Consider the following 19,165-nt stretch of genomic DNA (forward strand, 5'->3'; position numbering starts at 1 on the left):
GACTTTAGTGGCAATTCCCCGTCCTGCAAAAGTATCAGAAATCAAGACTCTGACAAATCAAAACAAAGATAATTCAGTTTACTTGGGTTAGTGGAGAATAATTTGAAGTGGTTCTACACCCTATAGAATATAGAGGAAATTGGATGGCTGTCACTACTTGTATCTGGATTAAGTGTTACTAATGCTGAGAGCTGACTGGTCTGACCTGTTTGCCTGTGAATAAACAACAAAAGACCTGGTTTGTTATACACTTGGCACATGTTTAAGCTGTTTACTGCTATAGCAGATTCTAAAAGTGTGTGACCTAACACTACCCAGTTTCTGGATGTGAAAGAACAATGAAGAGCTCACGTTAGCCCTTTGTGGCAACCGACAGGCTGTCTGAGCATCAGCATGGTGCTTAATCTTCATAACTTCAGATCATTCGCTTTTAGGATGAAGGCTATGATGTTTGCATCACAGTTTTAAGCACAAGAAAGTCTTCTAAATGTATATCTAGGAGAGAGTTCTTTGAATTCCAGAACATTCTGAGCTACCTTACGCCAATAAAGCAAAGCAAATTACCTGTTCCTGCTCTTCCATTGGAAATTTGATTTCAGTTACATCACAGGAGAAGGGATTACAACTACATTCCAACATTTTCAGGAGGAGAAATACCTTTTCGATGTAAAGAAATTATATATTGATTCTACATGACTATATTACACAAATTTCACATGACTATATTACACAAATAGTTTTCTGTCTCTTTGTAAAGGTTTCTTACAAAATAGTCTACAAAACTCTGTCTGTTCCTGCATCTGACCTGGACTAATTATTCTAATAAAAGTCTCACCCAGTTCCTTCTCAGTGGACCACGGCCTCATCACCCCAGTCTTTTCTGCTCAGCACCACAGCTTCTGAGAATTGGAACCTTATCTTAGAAACGTAAGATGCCTTAGAAAATACATTTCAGAATTTACTGTTTCTATTACCCAATTGTCCTGCAACTGTTGTTGATTATACAATCAACAACAATTTTAATTAATCCTTGACATTCCTGCAATTGGGGGCTTTCCGTGTTCTAATTCTTTTCTAAATTTGATTATCAATATTTAACTCATAGAAAACTATCACAACTAATATTTTATGTATTTATGCAAAAATTATAAACATATAAAAGCTCCAAACATGGTTTTTAAAAGAATGCGAGAAAGAAACAAGAGAGTAAATGGCTAACTTAATATTTCTCTAAGTTATAACAAATCTACTTTTGAGTTAGGGAAGAGGAAGTCCCACATTTAAAACAAATATGTATGCTCCCCTGTAAAAATGATAACTATTTTGTACTTTGAGTTAAGTTCTTGGGGCAAACTGATGGACATGTCCCTTTAAAGATGTATTTGCTTCCTAACTCCCACAGTCTGAAACAATTCCTCACATAACAAAAAAAAGTGAATTTTGTGTAATAAAGCCTGTAGCTATTAAATAGAAGGCCTAGTCTGGTGGAATTTGGGCAATCATGATAGAAACACCTGGATTGCTTGTGTTGAAGATGTCAATATAAGCTGTGAATGCTAAGGATGTTTGTGAGGATCAGGAAAAAAAGTGAGGCAGAGAAGGGTCCTATCACCCTTGTGGACTGTGGACACTTATGTAGTCATGAAAAGATATTGTTAAAAATATGGGCTTGGCTCCATACTTTGTTTCTGTAACTCCTTCCATGGGTGTTTTGTTCCCACTTCTAAGGAGGGGCATAGTGTCCACACTTCAGTCTTCATTTTTCTTGAGTTTCATGTGTTTAGGAAATTGTATCTTATATCGTGGGTATCCTAGGTTTTGGGCTAGTATCCACTTATCAGTGAGTACATATTGTGTGAGTTCCTTTGTGATTGTGTTACCTCACTCAGGATGATGCTCTCCAGGTCCATCCATTTGGCTAGGAATTTCATAAATTCATTCTTTTTAATAGCTGAGTAGTACTCCATTGTGTAGATGTACCACATTTTCTGTATCCATTCCTCTGTTGAGGGGCATCTGGGTTCTTTCCAGTTTCTGGCTATTATAAATAAGGCTGCTATGAACATAGTGGAGCATGTGTCCTTCTTACCAGTTGGGGCTTCTTCTGGATATATGCCCAGGAGAGGTATTGCTGGATCCTCCGGTAGTACTATGTCCAATTTTCTGAGGAACCGCCAGACGGATTTCCAGAGTGGTTGTACAAGCCTGCAATCCCACCAACAATGGAGGAGTGTTCCTCTTTCTCCACATCCTCGCCAGCATCTGCTGTCACCTGAATTTTTGATCTTAGCCATTCTGACTGGTGTGAGGTGGAATCTCAGGGTTGTTTTGATTTGCATTTCCCTGATGATTAAGGATGTTGAACATTTTTTCAGGTGCTTCTCTGCCATTCGGTATTCCTCAGGTGAGAATTCTTTGTTCAGTTCTGAGCCCCATTTTTTAAGGGGGTTATTTGATTTTCTGAGGTCCACCTTCTTGAGTTCTTTATATATGTTGGATATTAGTCCCCTATCTGATTTAGGATAGGTAAAGATCCTTTCCCAGTCTGTTGGTGGTCTTTTTGTCTTATAGACAGTGTCTTTTGCCTTGCAGAAACTTTGGAGTTTCATTAGGTCCCATTTGTCAATTCTCGATCTTACAGCACAAGCCATTGCTGTTCTGTTCAGGAATTTTTCCCCTGTGCCCATATCTTCAAGGCTTTTCCCCACTTTCTCCTCTATAAGTTTCAGTGTCTCTGGTTTTATGTGAAGTTCCTTGATCCACTTAGATTTGACCTTAGTACAAGGAGATAAGTATGGATCGATTCGCATTCTTCTACATGATAACAACCAGTTGTGCCAGCACCAATTGTTGAAAATGCTGTCTTTCTTCCACTGGATGGTTTTGGCTCCCTTGTCGAAGATCAAGTGACCATAGGTGTGTGGGTTCATTTCTGGGTCTTCAATTCTATTCCATTGGTCCACTTGTCTGTCTCTATACCAGTACCATGCAGTTTTTATCACAATTGCTCTGTAGTAAAGCTTTAGGTCAGGCATGGTGATTCCACCAGAGGTTCTTTTATCCTTGAGAAGAGTTTTTGCTATCCTCGGTTTTTTGTTATTCCAGATGAATTTGCAAATTGCTCCTTCTAGTTCGTTGAAGAATTGAGTTGGAATTTTAATGGGGATTGCATTGAATCTGTAGATTGCTTTTGGCAAGATAGCCATTTTTACAATGTTGGTCCTGCCAATCCATGAGCATGGGAGATCTTTCCATCTTCTGAGATCTTCTTTAATTTCTTTCTTCAGGGACTTGAAGTTTTTATCATACAGATCTTTCACTTCCTTCGTTAGAGTCACGCCGAGATATTTTATATTATTTGTGGCTATTGAGAAGGGTGTTGTTTCCCTAATTTCTTTCTCAGCCTGTTTATTCTTTGTGTAGAGAAAGGCCATTGACTTGTTAGAGACTGCCATATCCAGGGATCCACCCCATAATCAGCTTCCAAATGCTGACACCATTGCATACACTAGCAAGATTTTACTGAAAGGACCCAGATGTAGCTGTCTCTTGTGAGACTATACCGGGGCCTAGCAAACACAGAAGTGGATGCTCACAGTCAGCTAATGGATGGATCACAGGGCTCCCAATGGAGGAGCTAGAGAAAGTACCCAAGGAGCTAAAGGGATCTTCAACCCTATAGGTGGAACAACATTATGAACTAACCAGTACCCCTGAGCTCTTGACTCTAGCTGCATATGTATCAAAAGATGGCCTAGTCGGCCATCACTGGAAAGAGAGGCCCATTGGACACGCAGACTTTGTGTGCCCCGGTACAGGGGAACGCCAGGGCCAAAGGGGGGGAGTGGGTGGGTAGGGGAGTGGGGGTGGGTGGGTAAGGGGGTCTTTTGGTATAGCATTGGAAATGTAAATGAGCTAAATACCTAATAAAAAATGGAAAAAAAAAATAAAAAATAAAATGTAACCAAAGCAAAAAAAAAAAAAAAAAAAAAAAATATGGGCTTGGAAAGTCTTTCTCCTGATGGCTTGCACGGATTCAGCAGCAGCTGACTGGGAACTGGAGAAGAGGCAATGTGTGTTACAGAGTGGCAAGGAGCTTGACTAAATTGTGTCTTATAACACATAAAAATGAACAGAAATTGGAGGTGATGAACTGGTGCACAGCATTGAAGGTGTGACCTAGTATCTTCTTTCTGCTCATAGCAAAATGCAAGGAAAGATAGATAAATTAGAAGAAACTTTGGAGCAGAAATCTTAGCTGTTATAGCAACCACAGGTAATTAATATAATCCTTGAATATAGTCAGGCATGCTCATACTTTACAGAAATTCCAATGCAGGTGCTCTTTGTACAGAATAAGATTAATTTAGACAGTCTTTTATTTTACATTAACATTAGAATCAGATTAAGGCATCTGATTGAAATGTGTTATTTTGACCTTACAGCACCTGAAAATGTAGCCCATGTTCATTTTAGCCCTATAATATTTTATTAAGTTTAATCACATATTATGAGGAGACTGAATTAGCTTTAATGTAGGAACTTACATTCCCAAATGCATGGGTAAGTGAACTGTGAGTTATTCTTTTGCCTCCTGTTTTGTTTATGACAAAAAAAATCTCAATTTCTGTGCAAACTTTTTGCATCGGTTTACTGGAGTTGAAGTTGGGTGCAATTCTCTAAGGCTTTTGTATATTATGTTAACCAATCACTTTAGGAAAAGAATGAAATTAGAGACCATGGTGAGTTTCCTTGTATTTCTTATGAACAAGCTCTGTATCAGATATATATTTAATCAAGACAGGTTTTTAATCTATGCTTTGTAGTTGGCAAATTAAAGTTCAAAGAAGTTATGCAATTTCTTCAAGCTAGTAATTTGGGATAAGTGATATGCAACCATATGTTTATTTAATTCCCAATCCAAACTCCATTAGTACAGAAAAACCATAGACCACTGAAATGAAAACCACATCATTTTACATTCCCATGTACATAATAACCAGGGAAATGATGCTGGGGGAGTCACTGATCATCTTGTGCTTCATTTGCATTATTTAAAGAAGTGTGTGATAATATATTACACAATTGCATCTCAAGCAATTGCCATGATATTGAATTACATTGTGTTCACAGCAATACATTGACAACCATAAACAAAGGACAAGAAATATTGTTTAACTATAGCATTTACTTTTATGTGTGTCTTACTCATTAAATTAACAAAAGTGATCCATGGTACTTGACAGAACCTCTGGTTCTCACAAATGCTGTATCTGCTGATAGCTATGTTTATTCTGGGCATCTAAACTTCTATGGTTACCTCTAGGGCCAAGTTAGACCAGAGTTTCAGTCCCGGATTTGGAACTTACTAATAACATAACCAAGAGCCATCCGTCCAAGACTTTGGCCATTTGTCTGTTAAAAAGGGAAAGAGGCATGGGTTCTATACTAAAATAAGGTAGAGTACTTAAGTATTTATGTACATGCACCACTGATTATTATTTTACTAAGAGGAGGTGTGTTAGTAGAAGGGCAAATACAATTTGGACATCTCACTAGGAGCTATCCTGTAACAGTGGCACAAGCCAGATACAGAAAATGCTACAAGGAGGTAGCCATGAGCTACATAGGCTGTAGGAGAGCCTGTCCAGGTGCAGCCCACAAAGCACCTGCTCCCTCTCTCCCTCTTAGCCTGGCTATCCTTTCCACGCCAGCAGAATGACTTCAAGTATGGCTACTCTGCAGCAGTCAGAGCAAGAGCCTTTCAAATAGAGAAGTGGGAGAGAATGCAACTATTTGGTACATATACATTGTACCAAAAAACAAAACAAAACAAACAAACAAACAAAAAACAGAAAAACCTTTCATATGCTGAGTGGAGTGAAAGATAGCTCTTTTGCCATTTGGCAGATGGTTATTTATACAGTCATAAACTACTTAATGACACTAACGCAGAAAGCTCTCTTCTGGTATATAATTAAATAATGATAACGAAAGCTACTGTTTAGTAAATGCCTGTGCCAGGAACCATGATAAATGGTTTCTATGATGATCAAAGAAACTCTGAAACTCTAAGAGGATAAAAAAACATCCTTTTTACTGCAGTGTTATACCTCCAAAGGAGGCATCATGTCTGCCATTGTTAGTCCTTTTAACAAACACTATTGCCCATGCATATGACAAAATGAACATGGTACTCCAATAGACTGCTAATGTGTGTGTGTGTGTGTGTGTGTGTGTGTGTGTGTGTGTGTACAGATTATTCAGGACCCTTTGAGAGCTCAGTAGCATATCTCTTGTACTGTGCTTATATCCTGGCCCAGGTGTGCAGAGCAACTAGTTCACAATGACCTCCCAACCACCAGCATCATCATGTGCTTTGTAGATGAGGTGTGGTCCGCTCTACTGAGGTCTGTGCACAGCGTCCTCAACCGCTCCCCTCCACACCTCATCAAGGAGATTCTGCTGGTGGATGACTTCAGCACCAAAGGTAAGAAAACCTTTTGGGATTCTTTCTGCAAAGCTAAAAGCTTGATGAAAGGCAATGGACTTTTGTTTAGAGGGTAATTTAATGAAGCTTTAGTATTTGTAAGTGCCAAACTATTGTTTCATGTGCAGCCATAAAAGTATGAATCTAAGCACCGTTCATATATTACTAATTGAAGCTAGAGGGATGGCTCCACAGTTAAAAGCACTGACTCTTCTTCCAGAGGACCTGGCTCAACTCCCTGCATTGACATAGCAGCACAAAACTATCTGTAACTGCAGCTCCAAGGGGAATCCAACGCCCTTTTCTGGCCTCAACAGGCACTGCATGCGTGTAGTACATAGGAGCACATGTAGGCAAAACATTTGAACACATCACAAATCCATCTTTAAGAATATCACTGATCATTCAGGGGTCTGTTGTGCTGTATGTTTCAGGCATTGCCATTGGGACCTACCTGCTTCGCAGGAGTTATTTTCATGCTGTGACTCCCCTAGGTGATCATTCGAGTCTAGAAGATGATGAACAATTCATTTTTCATGGACTATAATGAGCAAAGTCCACCCTGTTTATGGAATTATTTTTCCTAGTCAGTAACCACAGATAAACTCTATGGAAAGCAAAGAGATGGAAACCCCTCGACTCCTCCTGAAGAGGAAGAAGAAGGCACATTTCAAAGGCTCAAAAAGATAGCTGTTCTAGTGTAGTCTGAAAGCAAAAGCCACCCCAGTTTTTAAGATTCCATTTATTTCCATTTGTTACATGAAAGGCTTTTGCTCTTTGCATTACCAAAGTATCTCTGTGTGCAGGAAGTCATATAGGGCCAGCAATGCCCCAAAGAGAATTCCCAAAATGTCCCACACTTTTTTTGAATTAGGAAAAACACTTGGATTGTGATGTTAGAGCGACAGCTGAACCTTGATCTATAAGCATGATGATGTATGTGCTGTCTTTGCCCTACTGTTACCACCATAGCCACAGAGAGCTTAAGCAACAGGAGGATGCCATAAGAGAATGGGAAATGCTAATGAGTGACTGGGATACCACACGCAGAAGTAGCAGCCAGCCACCAAAGCAAGACAATCCCTTTGATGAGGAACAGAGCCTGTTTTTGTTTTCTTGGTTTATTTTTGTTTGTTTGTTTTTGTGGACCCTGAGAATTGTACAGTTTCAGGGTGCTCTTTAAGAAACACACACACACACACACTTAGTAGCAACTATGCTGTAAATATATTCCAGGAAAATCAGAGTGACCTAGTTAGTACCCAGGAGCAGAAGTGGGGGAATCAGCATTCAAGTTCAGCCTGGGCTATATTGTAATAATTCAGACTCAAAAAAGAAAGAAAATATGGAAGCCATTCCTACTCGGTGTATAGTTGTCAAAGCCACAGAAGTGACTATAACTATATCCTTAAACATCTCTAAAATGTTCCTTAGCTGAACCCTCTTATAGCCAACTAAAAAGCAACAACGCTCTAAAGTGAGCTGAAGTCCTAAGTCCTGTGACCAAAACTCTTGTGGGGCAGGGCTGGAAATTAATTAGGCAGGACTGTTCCTATGAGCACAGCAGAGATTACAGCCACTTACACCGCATCTCAGGCTGATTTCTTCAAGCTGTACACCAACCAGTCAGGGCTGATTTTCTTCCCATGGTGAGAATTCCATGCTAGGAAATTGCCCACAGTCACTTCAACCAAGCAAGCCCTTCTTCAAAATGGAGAGCCCAGCAGCATGCTGTCTTATGTAAATATAGTACTCGAGTTGTTGCTCTGTCCTATGATCTCTAAATGTACTCAATAACTCTTCGTCACCACGAAGTGTTAGTGGACACGATAGCTCTTAGCCAACCAAAATTGTGCTGTCTTCTTAAAAATTTTTTTCAAATTTTCACTCAAGTGAGGCTCCTATCTTGGATTTGAGAGATTGGTTAGTTTAGAATATTGAACCCACGTTAAAATATTTTCAGTAAGATGACATCAAAGAAAATTATGGGCCCAAGGATAAAATTTGCCAACTAGAATGACATCATAGTTTTGGATTTGAAATTGCAAAAATGCTCCTGGTTAATTAAAGTATTTTGGGTTTGTTCTTATCCTGATATAGAATACCTCAAAGCTGATTTGGATAAATACATGTCTCAATTTCCAAAAGTTCGGATTCTTCGCCTGAAGGAGAGACATGGCTTGATCAGAGCGAGGCTGGCTGGGGCACAGAACGCAACAGGTAAGAAACTGCCCCACACCCAAAACTGGGTTTATCACAATTTTGCTTTAATTTATAATACCTTTCAAACAAATACAGAATATGAAAGAATATAACCAGAAATACCCACATGTTCTTCTTGTGTGCATATTAATATCTCACCATGTGACATGAAATACACACACAGAGAGAGACAGAGGGGGTGGTCATATTACCTGCTTTTTCTGAGCCTTTCAAAAGAAATTTAGAGAGAGCATAACAACATGGACCCATGGCACAATACACCTAAGTTTTCCCTGGACATTATAGAAAAAAAAGGGAGGTGAGATTTTCTTAAATAAGTATACTTTTATATTGAAAAACAGCAAATACCTATAAATGCTCTTATCAACTTTTCTCATTATTCCGAGTCTTTTTCTTTTCTTTCTTTCTTTTTTCTTATCTTTTAAAGGAATTATTTGTTTATTTTATGAATATAAGTACACTGTACCAAACCAGAAGAAGGCATCAGATCCCATTACAGATGGCTGTGAGACACCAGGTGGTTGCTGGGAATTGAACTCTTGAACTCTGGAAGAGCTGTCAGTGCTCTTATCCACTGAGCCATCTCTCTAGCCCATTCCCAGTGGTTTTGAATTCAAGATCTTTTTATATTTCATGCTCTTTGGTAATTTTGGCATTGGTTAGTTTAGTTATTTTGATTTCCCAGTCTAGTCTCCTCATACCTTGCATTGACACTTTGTTGCATTACTTTAGTATTTCAGACAATGTCAACGTATTTGTACAATTGATCATGTTCTAAATTTTTGGCTCTCATGTTACCTGTAAGGTAAATGATTTGCATATGGTTAATATATACAGTTTGACCACAGGTCACAGCAGTTGCCTATTTTGTGTTTCTTCCTATACTGTTAGACTGTTCCACTATTTGGTTATAATGAGTTAGGATATTAACAACTAGACCTCTCCTATGGGGATTGGAAGAAACTTATGGGTTAATCCTCTATTTCAGAAGATTAACCTAATGCTCACACATTTCACACAGGGATTTAATATGCATTATCATCCCTTGCTTGTACCGATTATTAGAATGTGGGACTATAAAACAGCTTTTCCCTTTTTTTCAAAAAATTGCTTGTTTTTTTTTTTTAAGCTGGCATTTGTATGTAGTAAAGACATCTCTTCCAGATCCTGTCTCTTTTCTTCTCCTGTCTTCTTTTCTACCCATCTCTTGTCCTACTCTTCCCCTAACCTTCTCTCCCATCAGATGCCCCTTCAACTCTGGTTCTGTAGATAACGCCTGCCATTCTCTCAAGCTGGTTAGTAGGAATGGAGGTGCCTGCAGCCAAACACCGAAGTCCAGAATCTACATTCTCATTTACTACACTCTTTCTTGCTTGTGGGCACTTAGTGACCACTCCCCATCTGGAAGTTCTGGCATTGCCTGTGTCCATAAGCTTGGAGAAAATAAATTCTCATGATAGTCTTATTTCCTTGTAGCTAGACCCCCCCAAATGTTCTTATTATCCCATTGCTAAAAGTGCTGATCCCTTTGTGTATTAGTATGGGGTCTCTAGATGACAAGAACTGGTAGACTGAACATATAGTAAAGGGAGAGATAATAGGTTGTCTTACACAACCCAGTCTGGGTACTCCAACAATGGCTGACAAATACAAAAGAGTCTGAGAACACAGTCTCAGCCTGCCACTGAAGGTCTAGAGAATTCCTGGAGAGTAGTTTGTTGTTGTATTACTGACTTTTCCTGGGTAGATAAAAAACTTTCCCTGGGGAGATAGGGAGCCCACGAAGTATGGATACCACCAAAATCCAACTTCATGAACATATGGAAGTTTATCTGTGTTATTTATAGGTTTGGGATGAGGAATTACTCACAGGAGCAGAAATAGCTCAAAGACAGTTGTATCACCAAAGCTCAACCTAGAGATGGCTGAAAGCTAGGGACTTGGAGCGTGCTGCACACCTGCAGGGAACTCAACAGGTTGGAGAGCTGCCTTTCCTGGTGCCTCAATTGGTCTGAGCCTCTTCCAGACAGGTCAACTGGTCTCTACTTCTTTCAGGCAGCTGGATTTGTCTGAGTCTCCTCTAAGCAGGCTTTTCTATCTGTGTACCTTTGTTTTACAGATAGGAAGGGGCTAGTGAGTCTAATCAATTTCAAAGTCTTCTTGAAGCTATTTGAGTTGTTTAATACTCTCCTGCAGTATTTAACCACCCCCCCCCTTAGAATACCACTATTTTACCTCCCTTTAACATCCTTTCTTCAGAAGTTTCCCTTCAAGATGGAAGGTTTTAACCTCAAAGGAAACTGTTACACAAGAGTGGTCTCTACTCTGCACTGGAGATCCAAAGAAGCTAGGTTCTGATATTAGCAAACAAATAGAGAAGCTGAAGTAGAGTAGATCACCTTATTAGCAAGAGTGGAGTGACCAGGCCAAAAAAAAAAAAAAAAACGAGCCCCCTAGTGCTATTCCTTTTATCTGGGCTACCCTGGAAGCTGTTTGCTCACATTTAGAGTCAATCTTCCCACTTTAATTAACTTGATGAAGAAAGTGCCTTACAAGGTGCTTAACTTTAGGTTGTCTATTGAGTGGTTTTTGATCCAGTCAAGTTACCAACCAATATTAACCATCACACTTTAGAGAAGAAATTGTAATTGAATAACAAATGAATCACAGTGAAATTAGTGGTAGCTAAGATTTTTTATATTTGTATTTATTTTCATTTATCAATTATGATATTAAGTATTAAACCCAAGGTCTTATACATGTAAGTACCTGGGTTACCACTGAGCTATGGGCCCAACAGTAACTTTCTTTTTTACCATATTTCATTGGGCAAAATCATGTCTCATTATGAAATTCTATACATGTGTATCACTTACAATGATATTGCTTATCCCTCATCATCCACACCTGGCAATGTCTGAAAATTTAAATGTCTCTCCAAGATTAATTTCCTTAGTAAAGTAAATCTATGAATAATGCAAAACTATGATAGTTAAGAAAAAAATTTAGAAAGGGAACTTATCAGCTAGCATGTAGCTGAAGAATATTCACATGTGCAAGTGTGGAGCACAGATATGAGCCCCAAACTCCCAAAGCAAAGAGGTAGTTCTTATGTCCCGATGAGAACTGACCAGGGAGGTGAGTGGTAAGAGGTTCATTTTCAGGAAAAGACAAACATAAAACTTCTGTACAGTTCTGTATGTCGGGCTAGAAAACCAGTGAAGGTCAGTGAAGAGAGAGCTAAATTGTCTGATTTGCATTTTAAAAGCTCAGTCTGCCTCCATATACAAAATGGATGTCAGCGAGATGAGAGGAAAGAAATAGAGAATTCAGTTAGGAGGCTATTACAGTTGTCCTGGACCAGAGAGGAACAAGGGCATCTGGAAGAACAGTAAGATTCATAATTTACACTGGGCATGGAGGCTACAGGATGCACCATCGGACAAGACAAGATGAGAGAGGAAGTGAGAAAAAAAACAGACAACAACAACAACAAAAAAGCCTTGAACTGGAATCAGAATAACTTGATGGATCATGGGCCCATAACTGAAGGAGTAGGTCTGGCATTGCAGTGAGCTCTTACATAGCTCATGTTGACTTTAAAATGAAAAGTAGACATCCATGAGGAGAAACCTAATGAATACAGACTGAAAGCCATGCTGCTTATCAATGAGATTTCCTCCATCCCACACAAAGAACAAAGTATGCTGGCAATACCCTCTTAAATGGCCCAACAACTAGATAGTGGTATAAGGTAGGACACTCTCTTTGGGTGAACTTGGTGAGAAACGGGGGGGGGGGGAGGGAATTAGTTGAAGTTCTCTCCATCAAACACTGTCTTTAAGTTTAGTGAATCCAAATTTAAAATTTTGAATTAGTGTCTCACATTCATCAGTACCCTTGCGAAAATTAACTCAGTGATCAATGAATGGGTCATTGAGAAGGGCTTCTGTTAAAAAGTAGACTTTACATCAGAATCCAGGTACATGAGCACGGAAGCACTTGCAGTTTGTTCTATTTTCCTGTCTATGTTACCAGAGTCCCAACATACTGACTGAGTGCTTCCCTAAAGTTCACAGACCTCCTTCTGGAAAACCCGAGTTTTATGTATCTTAACTCCTCGCTGCTCCTAGTAAGAAGTTCTGTACAAGGAACCTAAAGAGGACACTTTTGTCACCTCTAAGTTTTGTAGGACTACCCCATTATAAAAAAATCACAGCAAAACCAATTTCTTTAAGATAGACATTTTAAATGATATAGAAAACCATTGGTCCATTTTAACACTTAAAATAATTGTGTGTGTGTGTGTGTGTGTGTGTGTGTGTGTGTGTGTGTGTGTACACTAGTACAATGAGCTCTCCTTAATGCATCCATAGGTTCAACCAATTTTGGATGAAAATATTTTTTAAAAAATTCACCTGTACTACACACACTCAGAAGGCTTTATATCACAACTATTTACATAAAATTAGGTATCATAAGGTATCCAGGGATGGTTGAAAATATGCAGGAAATATAACACTATTATATATAAATAGGCAATGTCAACACCTGAGGATGATGTTATGCCTTGTGAATACTAAGAGATCACTACACATATTAAACAGTAAATAATAAATTTATAAATTATCAAATTACTATAAAGATGGAGAACATTTATTTTCATGTTCCTTTATGTTCCTATCTCCTGTGGAATGCATGGTTTGAGTGCAATACTTTGTGAAGGTTACTGGGTGGCCAGTGTCTGAGGGCTTGGAGAAAAGAGGAGAGTTGTGCCACAATAGGGTTGGTAGCACCCTAACTTAGGATGCACCCCCTCTCCTGGAAGCAAGCATGACCTATGCTAAGTTTAGACAAGAATATACTTCAGGGATTACCTTTGAACATGGTGGGCTGGCCTATTCAGTGTATCTTTCTCATTGCCCTGAGCGTTCTCCAGCCCTGTGAACAGCTATGAGTTTGAACTGTAGAAATTGAAGATTCCTTGAGATCAGAGATCATCAAGGATGCTAAGCAAAATTATTCTCAGGAATGCTTCAGCCAACCCAAGAGCTAAAAATAAAGAGTATTAGTCCTGTGTCTACATAATCATGTCTGTCCTCAAATTATTCACCCAGTGGAATTAACAGAAAAAAAGAAAAAAGAAAGACATGCATCTGACAAGGATGGGGCGAGACAGTCAGAGACACAGAGCAATAAAATTCAGACTATTTTCCTTGAAGGATTAATTAGCCACTTTTGAAGTTCCAAATAATCAGCAGCTAACCAGTCCTCTTACCATTAGTAAGCAATTGTGCCCTCAGCTAATGTAAATACAAGGGTTATATCAGTTAGCTTCTGATGGCGTGAGGAGTTCCAAAGGACCAACCAGGGTGTCAAAATTCTATGGGCAGGAGAGCAACAATATATTACTAAGAATTATACACTGAAGAAAGGTGGGACATAGAGCAGGGAAAGTGCTTAGTCAGAGTCCTGGGTCAGATTCCCAATCACTCCATGACAGGCCCCTTAGCAAAGTTCTCAACATTGCCATTAGCATTCCTCAAGTAACTACCCAACAAGAAACACCAAACTCTTAACCTACCTACACCAAGGTTTTCTGAAAAGCATTACTGGGCATCATTCTATACATTCCAGAGTCTGCTGCCTCAGTATCACCTCAAAGCCATTAAGTAAAATTAAATGGAAAGCCAGGCAATGTTCCTCTAGGAACAATAAACACGATGATCTAGCACTAACTACTTGATGATATGATAGTGTCCGTGAATAGGGTGGAGAACTTGGAGTGCTATGGTCATGAAGGAGTAAGGGTGTTTGGCAGACTGAGTAACTTGAAGTTGGCAGTATTTTTCTTTTCTTCTTCTTCCTCCTCCTCCTCCTCTTTCTCCTCTTTCTCCTCTTCCTCCTCTTCTTCCTCTGCTCCTCCTCCTGCTCCTCCTTCTTCTTGTAATTGTTGCTGTTTTTCATAAAGCCCATCTACAAACAAGCCAGCATTACCAGTATATAGTTCTAGAAACCAGAACATTATTTAACCAGGTTAAAACAAGATTGGGTTAAATTAGTCTGAATTTGAGTTTAAACTAGTCATCAAAAACATAGTAAGGACTACTAGCCATTTGTTAAGAGTGAGTATTAGGCAGATCTTAGAAGCATACAATAGGGTAAAGCAAAAAGGACACAGTATGTACTTCACCCCTCTCCACATTTCCTCATGCCTCCCCCAGTTTCTCTGCATCAGCACAGCCTCACATGTGATGGTCCCACCACAATTAGAAACACTACTTGGAGCCAGCAATGCATGGAACTCCTTACTTTCTTATCTAACACAATCCTGAGATTTTATTTTAAAATAAAATATCTGAATGTGGAGCAATGGTATCCGTGCGTAGGAGATTCTCCTTTTCCCCAAATAAAGCAATATAAAAATTCCAAAATGTGTTTTAGGCAGGTGCTCCTTCCCTCAGGTCCTGGCAACAGATGAATGAGAATATCAACTAGGTAGGATCTGGGCCAGGTAGGGAGGGAATGCAGATTTGGAGCCCCATCGTGAGCTATGTAATGAGTTGTTTCATACTATTACATGGCACCCGAGGTAAATTACCTTGGAACGTTGCCCTAGCTATTTGTTCCTCCAATCTTTATCTCCTAAGTAGAAATTAAAATAGTCTATGCTTCAAGTTTGTAGTTGGAAACAGATAAGACCACCGGGTAGAACAGAGGCACTTCATGGCATGACTTGCTCAAACATGGTTAGACATGGTAAGACATGCTAACTGAGCAGCCAGGTCCTGGAGTGGACAGTAAAAACAATAATAAGAATGAAGGGAACTTCAAATGAAGAAGTGTCTCTCAGACTTGCCTGTGGGCATGTCCGTACAGCATTTTATTTTATTTTATTTTTTTAGTAATGATTAATGTGGGAGGACCCATCCCACTGTGGATGGTGCGACCCTTGGGCACCAGTCCAAGTTGTATAGGAAAGCAAGCTGAGCAGACCTTCACTTCCATCAATAGTGGGTGGTGATTGCATCATTTAAATCAAATCAACCGTTTTCTTCCCAAGATGCTTTAGTCATGGTTTATTACAGCAACAGAGAAGCAAGCTTGTCACTAGCTTGTCAGTTGTTTCTAACCATGAGTCGTGCTTATTCTACAGAATCTCTACCTCTGAACGCTCTCCGTATTATTACAAAAATGAACCTCTAAGAACCAAGAACTCAGTGCAAAAAGAACACCCATGTTTACAGTCATGCCTCTTGAATAATCCCTAACACCTTTAATGATGAAGAATATGCACTTGCCATATTGTACTGAATTTTCCAATGATTTCTTTTCGACTCTACAGGTGATGTGCTGACATTCCTAGACTCTCATGTGGAGTGTAATGTGGGCTGGCTGGAACCTCTACTGGAAAGAGTTTATTTAAATAGAAAGAAAGTGGCCTGTCCAGTAATTGAAGTCATAAATGACAAGGACATGAGGTAACACTACCATACCTTGACACCAGAGAGTAACAGAGAGTGATGGTTCTCACATGTGCGATGTTAGAACCTAAGAAGCATGACCTACTTACCCAAAGAAGTGAAAAGATATGATCAATATCTTGGGTTCACAAGCTATCAATTCAGTACGCCAATACACCAATATTTATCTGCTAGTAACCCCAACTGCTAATTATCATATTCATCCCCTTTGCTGGTCAGTTGAACTCCCAAATATTTATTTTTCTCAAGTTTCTAGTCATACCCATATAGACTTTACAGGAAGTCTATATGTTCTTCTAAGTTGTTTCTTCTTCTAAAATGGCCATTATAGACTGAGAAATGAATTTAAGTTGAAAGAATTGATCTTACCAGCCAACCACCCGTGTGAATCATATCTATAAACTTCCCAGAAGTGATGATGCAGAATCATATGTGTCATCAACTGTCCCCAACCTAAACTTGTCACAAAGCTGTGTTAGTGAAGTCAACAGAGACACAAATAATCTTGAAAATTGCATTTGCACATTTCATTTGTTTGTTTTTTTTTCTGAATTAGTTACATGACAGTGGACAACTTCCAAAGAGGTGTCTTCACCTGGCCCATGAACTTTGGCTGGAAAACAATCCCTCCAGATGTTGTTGCAAAAAATGGAATTAAAGAAACAGATATAATAAGGTAGGTATGTGAAACTGAAGAGTAGACAACTGTCCTAAGTCCTTCTGTAAAGACAGAAAATAAGTTTTAAAAATTATACTCTATTGTTCTGAAAATCAGCAAGAATTATAGTAGTCAATTAGGCATGATGGCACACACCTATGATCTCATCACTAGGAGTCAGAAGCAGGAGAGTGGCAAGTTTAAGGATAGTCTAGGCTACAGTAGTGAGATACTGTCTCAAAAAATACCAATAACAAAATTATAGCTCTATTCAAGACTTTATCAAAGCAAGCAAAGTTTCCTGAGAATATAGTTTGCTACCTGACCCTCAAATTCAATTTGAAATGTATCCAATTTCACCTTGACCCAGAGAAATCCATAAAAAAACCCCAGGGGTTGAATCCATTAAAAACCCTAGAGATTGAATCATATAATTGTGAAATAAGAATCATAGTTCCACCCATGTCTTTTTCAACCCTAATCAGACTTAATTCCCATGAACCAGAAGCACTTCCCTAAGCCAAACTTCTGGCTCCATCCCAAGACTTCCCTGTACCTATCCAGAAATACCTCCAAACTCCCACATAGCCACATAGAGGACCCACTCTAGAAGCTAAGTTGCCATCGGATAAAGGTTTAACACAATTGTTTCTTGTTGTAGGTGCCCAGTCATGGCAGGTGGATTATTTTCCATTGACAAAAGTTACTTTTATGAACTTGGAACATATGACCCTGGTCTTGATGTTTGGGGAGGAGAAAATATGGAGCTATCATTCAAGGTATCCACTACTAATTGTTTATTATTATTATTATTACTTTAAAGTTTACCATTCTAGTGTCAGGGGAGATGACTCAGTTGCTAAAGAGATTGGCACACAAGCGTGATGATCTGAGTTCAGATCTCATGTAGAAAGCCAAGCAGTGATCATAAGGTATCTACAGTTCCTCTTGCTGAATCAGTGCGTTACCCATCCAGTAGGACAAACTGTTCAAAACTTAAAGTGGAGAGAGATTGAGGAAGATATCTTCTGTTACCTGTACACTCCACATACGTGTAAACACAAGCATCACCACATATGGAAGCACACACAAAGGCGTTTATGATTCTTAATTGGCTTCACTTTACCAATCCAATCATATATGTGACTGCCACTGAGAAGGAACTTCACCGTGGTACAGGTCCTATGGATCAAGTTTCATTTCCCAGACTTATCTTGGAAGAATCAACCACTATTGTAAATTTACTGGAATTAATATTTCACAGCAGTGTTTCTATGTCTAATCATGTGGGAATTACTTTCTTTTTTCTGCATAAAAGCTATGGGATTTCTACTTAATAGAAATTACTCTGGGATTCATCTGTGACATACAGTGGCTCTCTTGGAATAGCTCTCTAATACACTGGAGGCAGTGAAAATATCTGCAATGAGTAATCTTGATTAATACAAATGAGAAAGAATCCCTCCAGTGCGGGCCACTAGCAAACCAAATCTGTGCTACAGCATCTTTGGAGGCTGTGTATGCAATGACTTACATCATCATTGGCTCGTGTCCAGGAAAACCTTAGCAAGAACAATAGAACTCTACCAGAAGCTTCCATATGGGACTGGGAATTCTCTCTTCAAATGGGTTTAACTTTGGATGTCTTGACCAAGAACTTTTGAATTGGTTACCGTGAGCCTACAAGTCTCCCAAGGAAGGGGAAGGTGAACCGATAGATATCCATAACTGTTGGCGTTTAGTCTAGGCTCTGCCCCACAGTTACCTGGCAACAGCCAGGTGTGCCTGGCTCACTATAAAAGGGGCTACTTGCCCCCTCCTCTTTCTCTTTCTCTTGCTCTCTTCTCCTCTTGTTCCTGTCCCCCCCCTTTCCCCATTCCCCTACCCCCTCTCTCTCCATGTGCTCATGGTCAGCCTCTGCTCTTCTCCTTTCTTTCTCTCTCTGCCTTTCTCTCAACTCCACTCCCCATGCCCTGAAAAACTCTATTCTATTCTATATCTCCATGTGACTGGTACCTCAGAGGGAAGGGATGCCTCAGCATGGGCCCGCAGAGGCCACCCCTTTCCCCCCCCCACACACATATTACAGAGCCTCCACCAAACTCTGGTCTCTCTTTTTATAAAATACAATAACCATTTCCTGATTCAATCCAAACAAGAGCACATATTGGAGTTCTATAAAAAGTTCTTTAGAAAAGAGATAAAGAGAAATTTGCATAGATGATTAGGAAAGGGAAATAGTCTGTTTCATGGACCAGAAAGCAGTCTACCATATACAAAATTAAATAAGCCTGCTGGATTTTTTTCTTT

General features: G+C 39.4%; 1 protein-coding gene across 3 annotated transcripts in view; it reads left to right on the plus strand.

Moving 5' to 3' along the window:
• Window positions 1-19,165, plus strand: part of Galnt5 (polypeptide N-acetylgalactosaminyltransferase 5) — a 43,178-nt gene that overhangs the window by 10,678 nt on the left and 13,335 nt on the right. For all 3 annotated transcript variants that reach the window (XM_006498048.4, XM_006498049.2, NM_172855.3), the window contains 5 exons: window positions 6,324-6,490; window positions 8,591-8,710; window positions 16,059-16,194; window positions 16,754-16,873; window positions 17,517-17,634. In XM_006498048.4, the coding sequence (XP_006498111.1) occupies window positions 6,324-6,490; window positions 8,591-8,710; window positions 16,059-16,194; window positions 16,754-16,873; window positions 17,517-17,634 (661 nt within the window). The remainder of the gene's footprint in view (window positions 1-6,323; window positions 6,491-8,590; window positions 8,711-16,058; window positions 16,195-16,753; window positions 16,874-17,516; window positions 17,635-19,165) is intronic.

This window comes from Mus musculus, chromosome 2, assembly GCF_000001635.26.
Source record: "Mus musculus strain C57BL/6J chromosome 2, GRCm38.p6 C57BL/6J".
NCBI classification, from domain to species: Eukaryota; Metazoa; Chordata; class Mammalia; order Rodentia; family Muridae; genus Mus; species Mus musculus.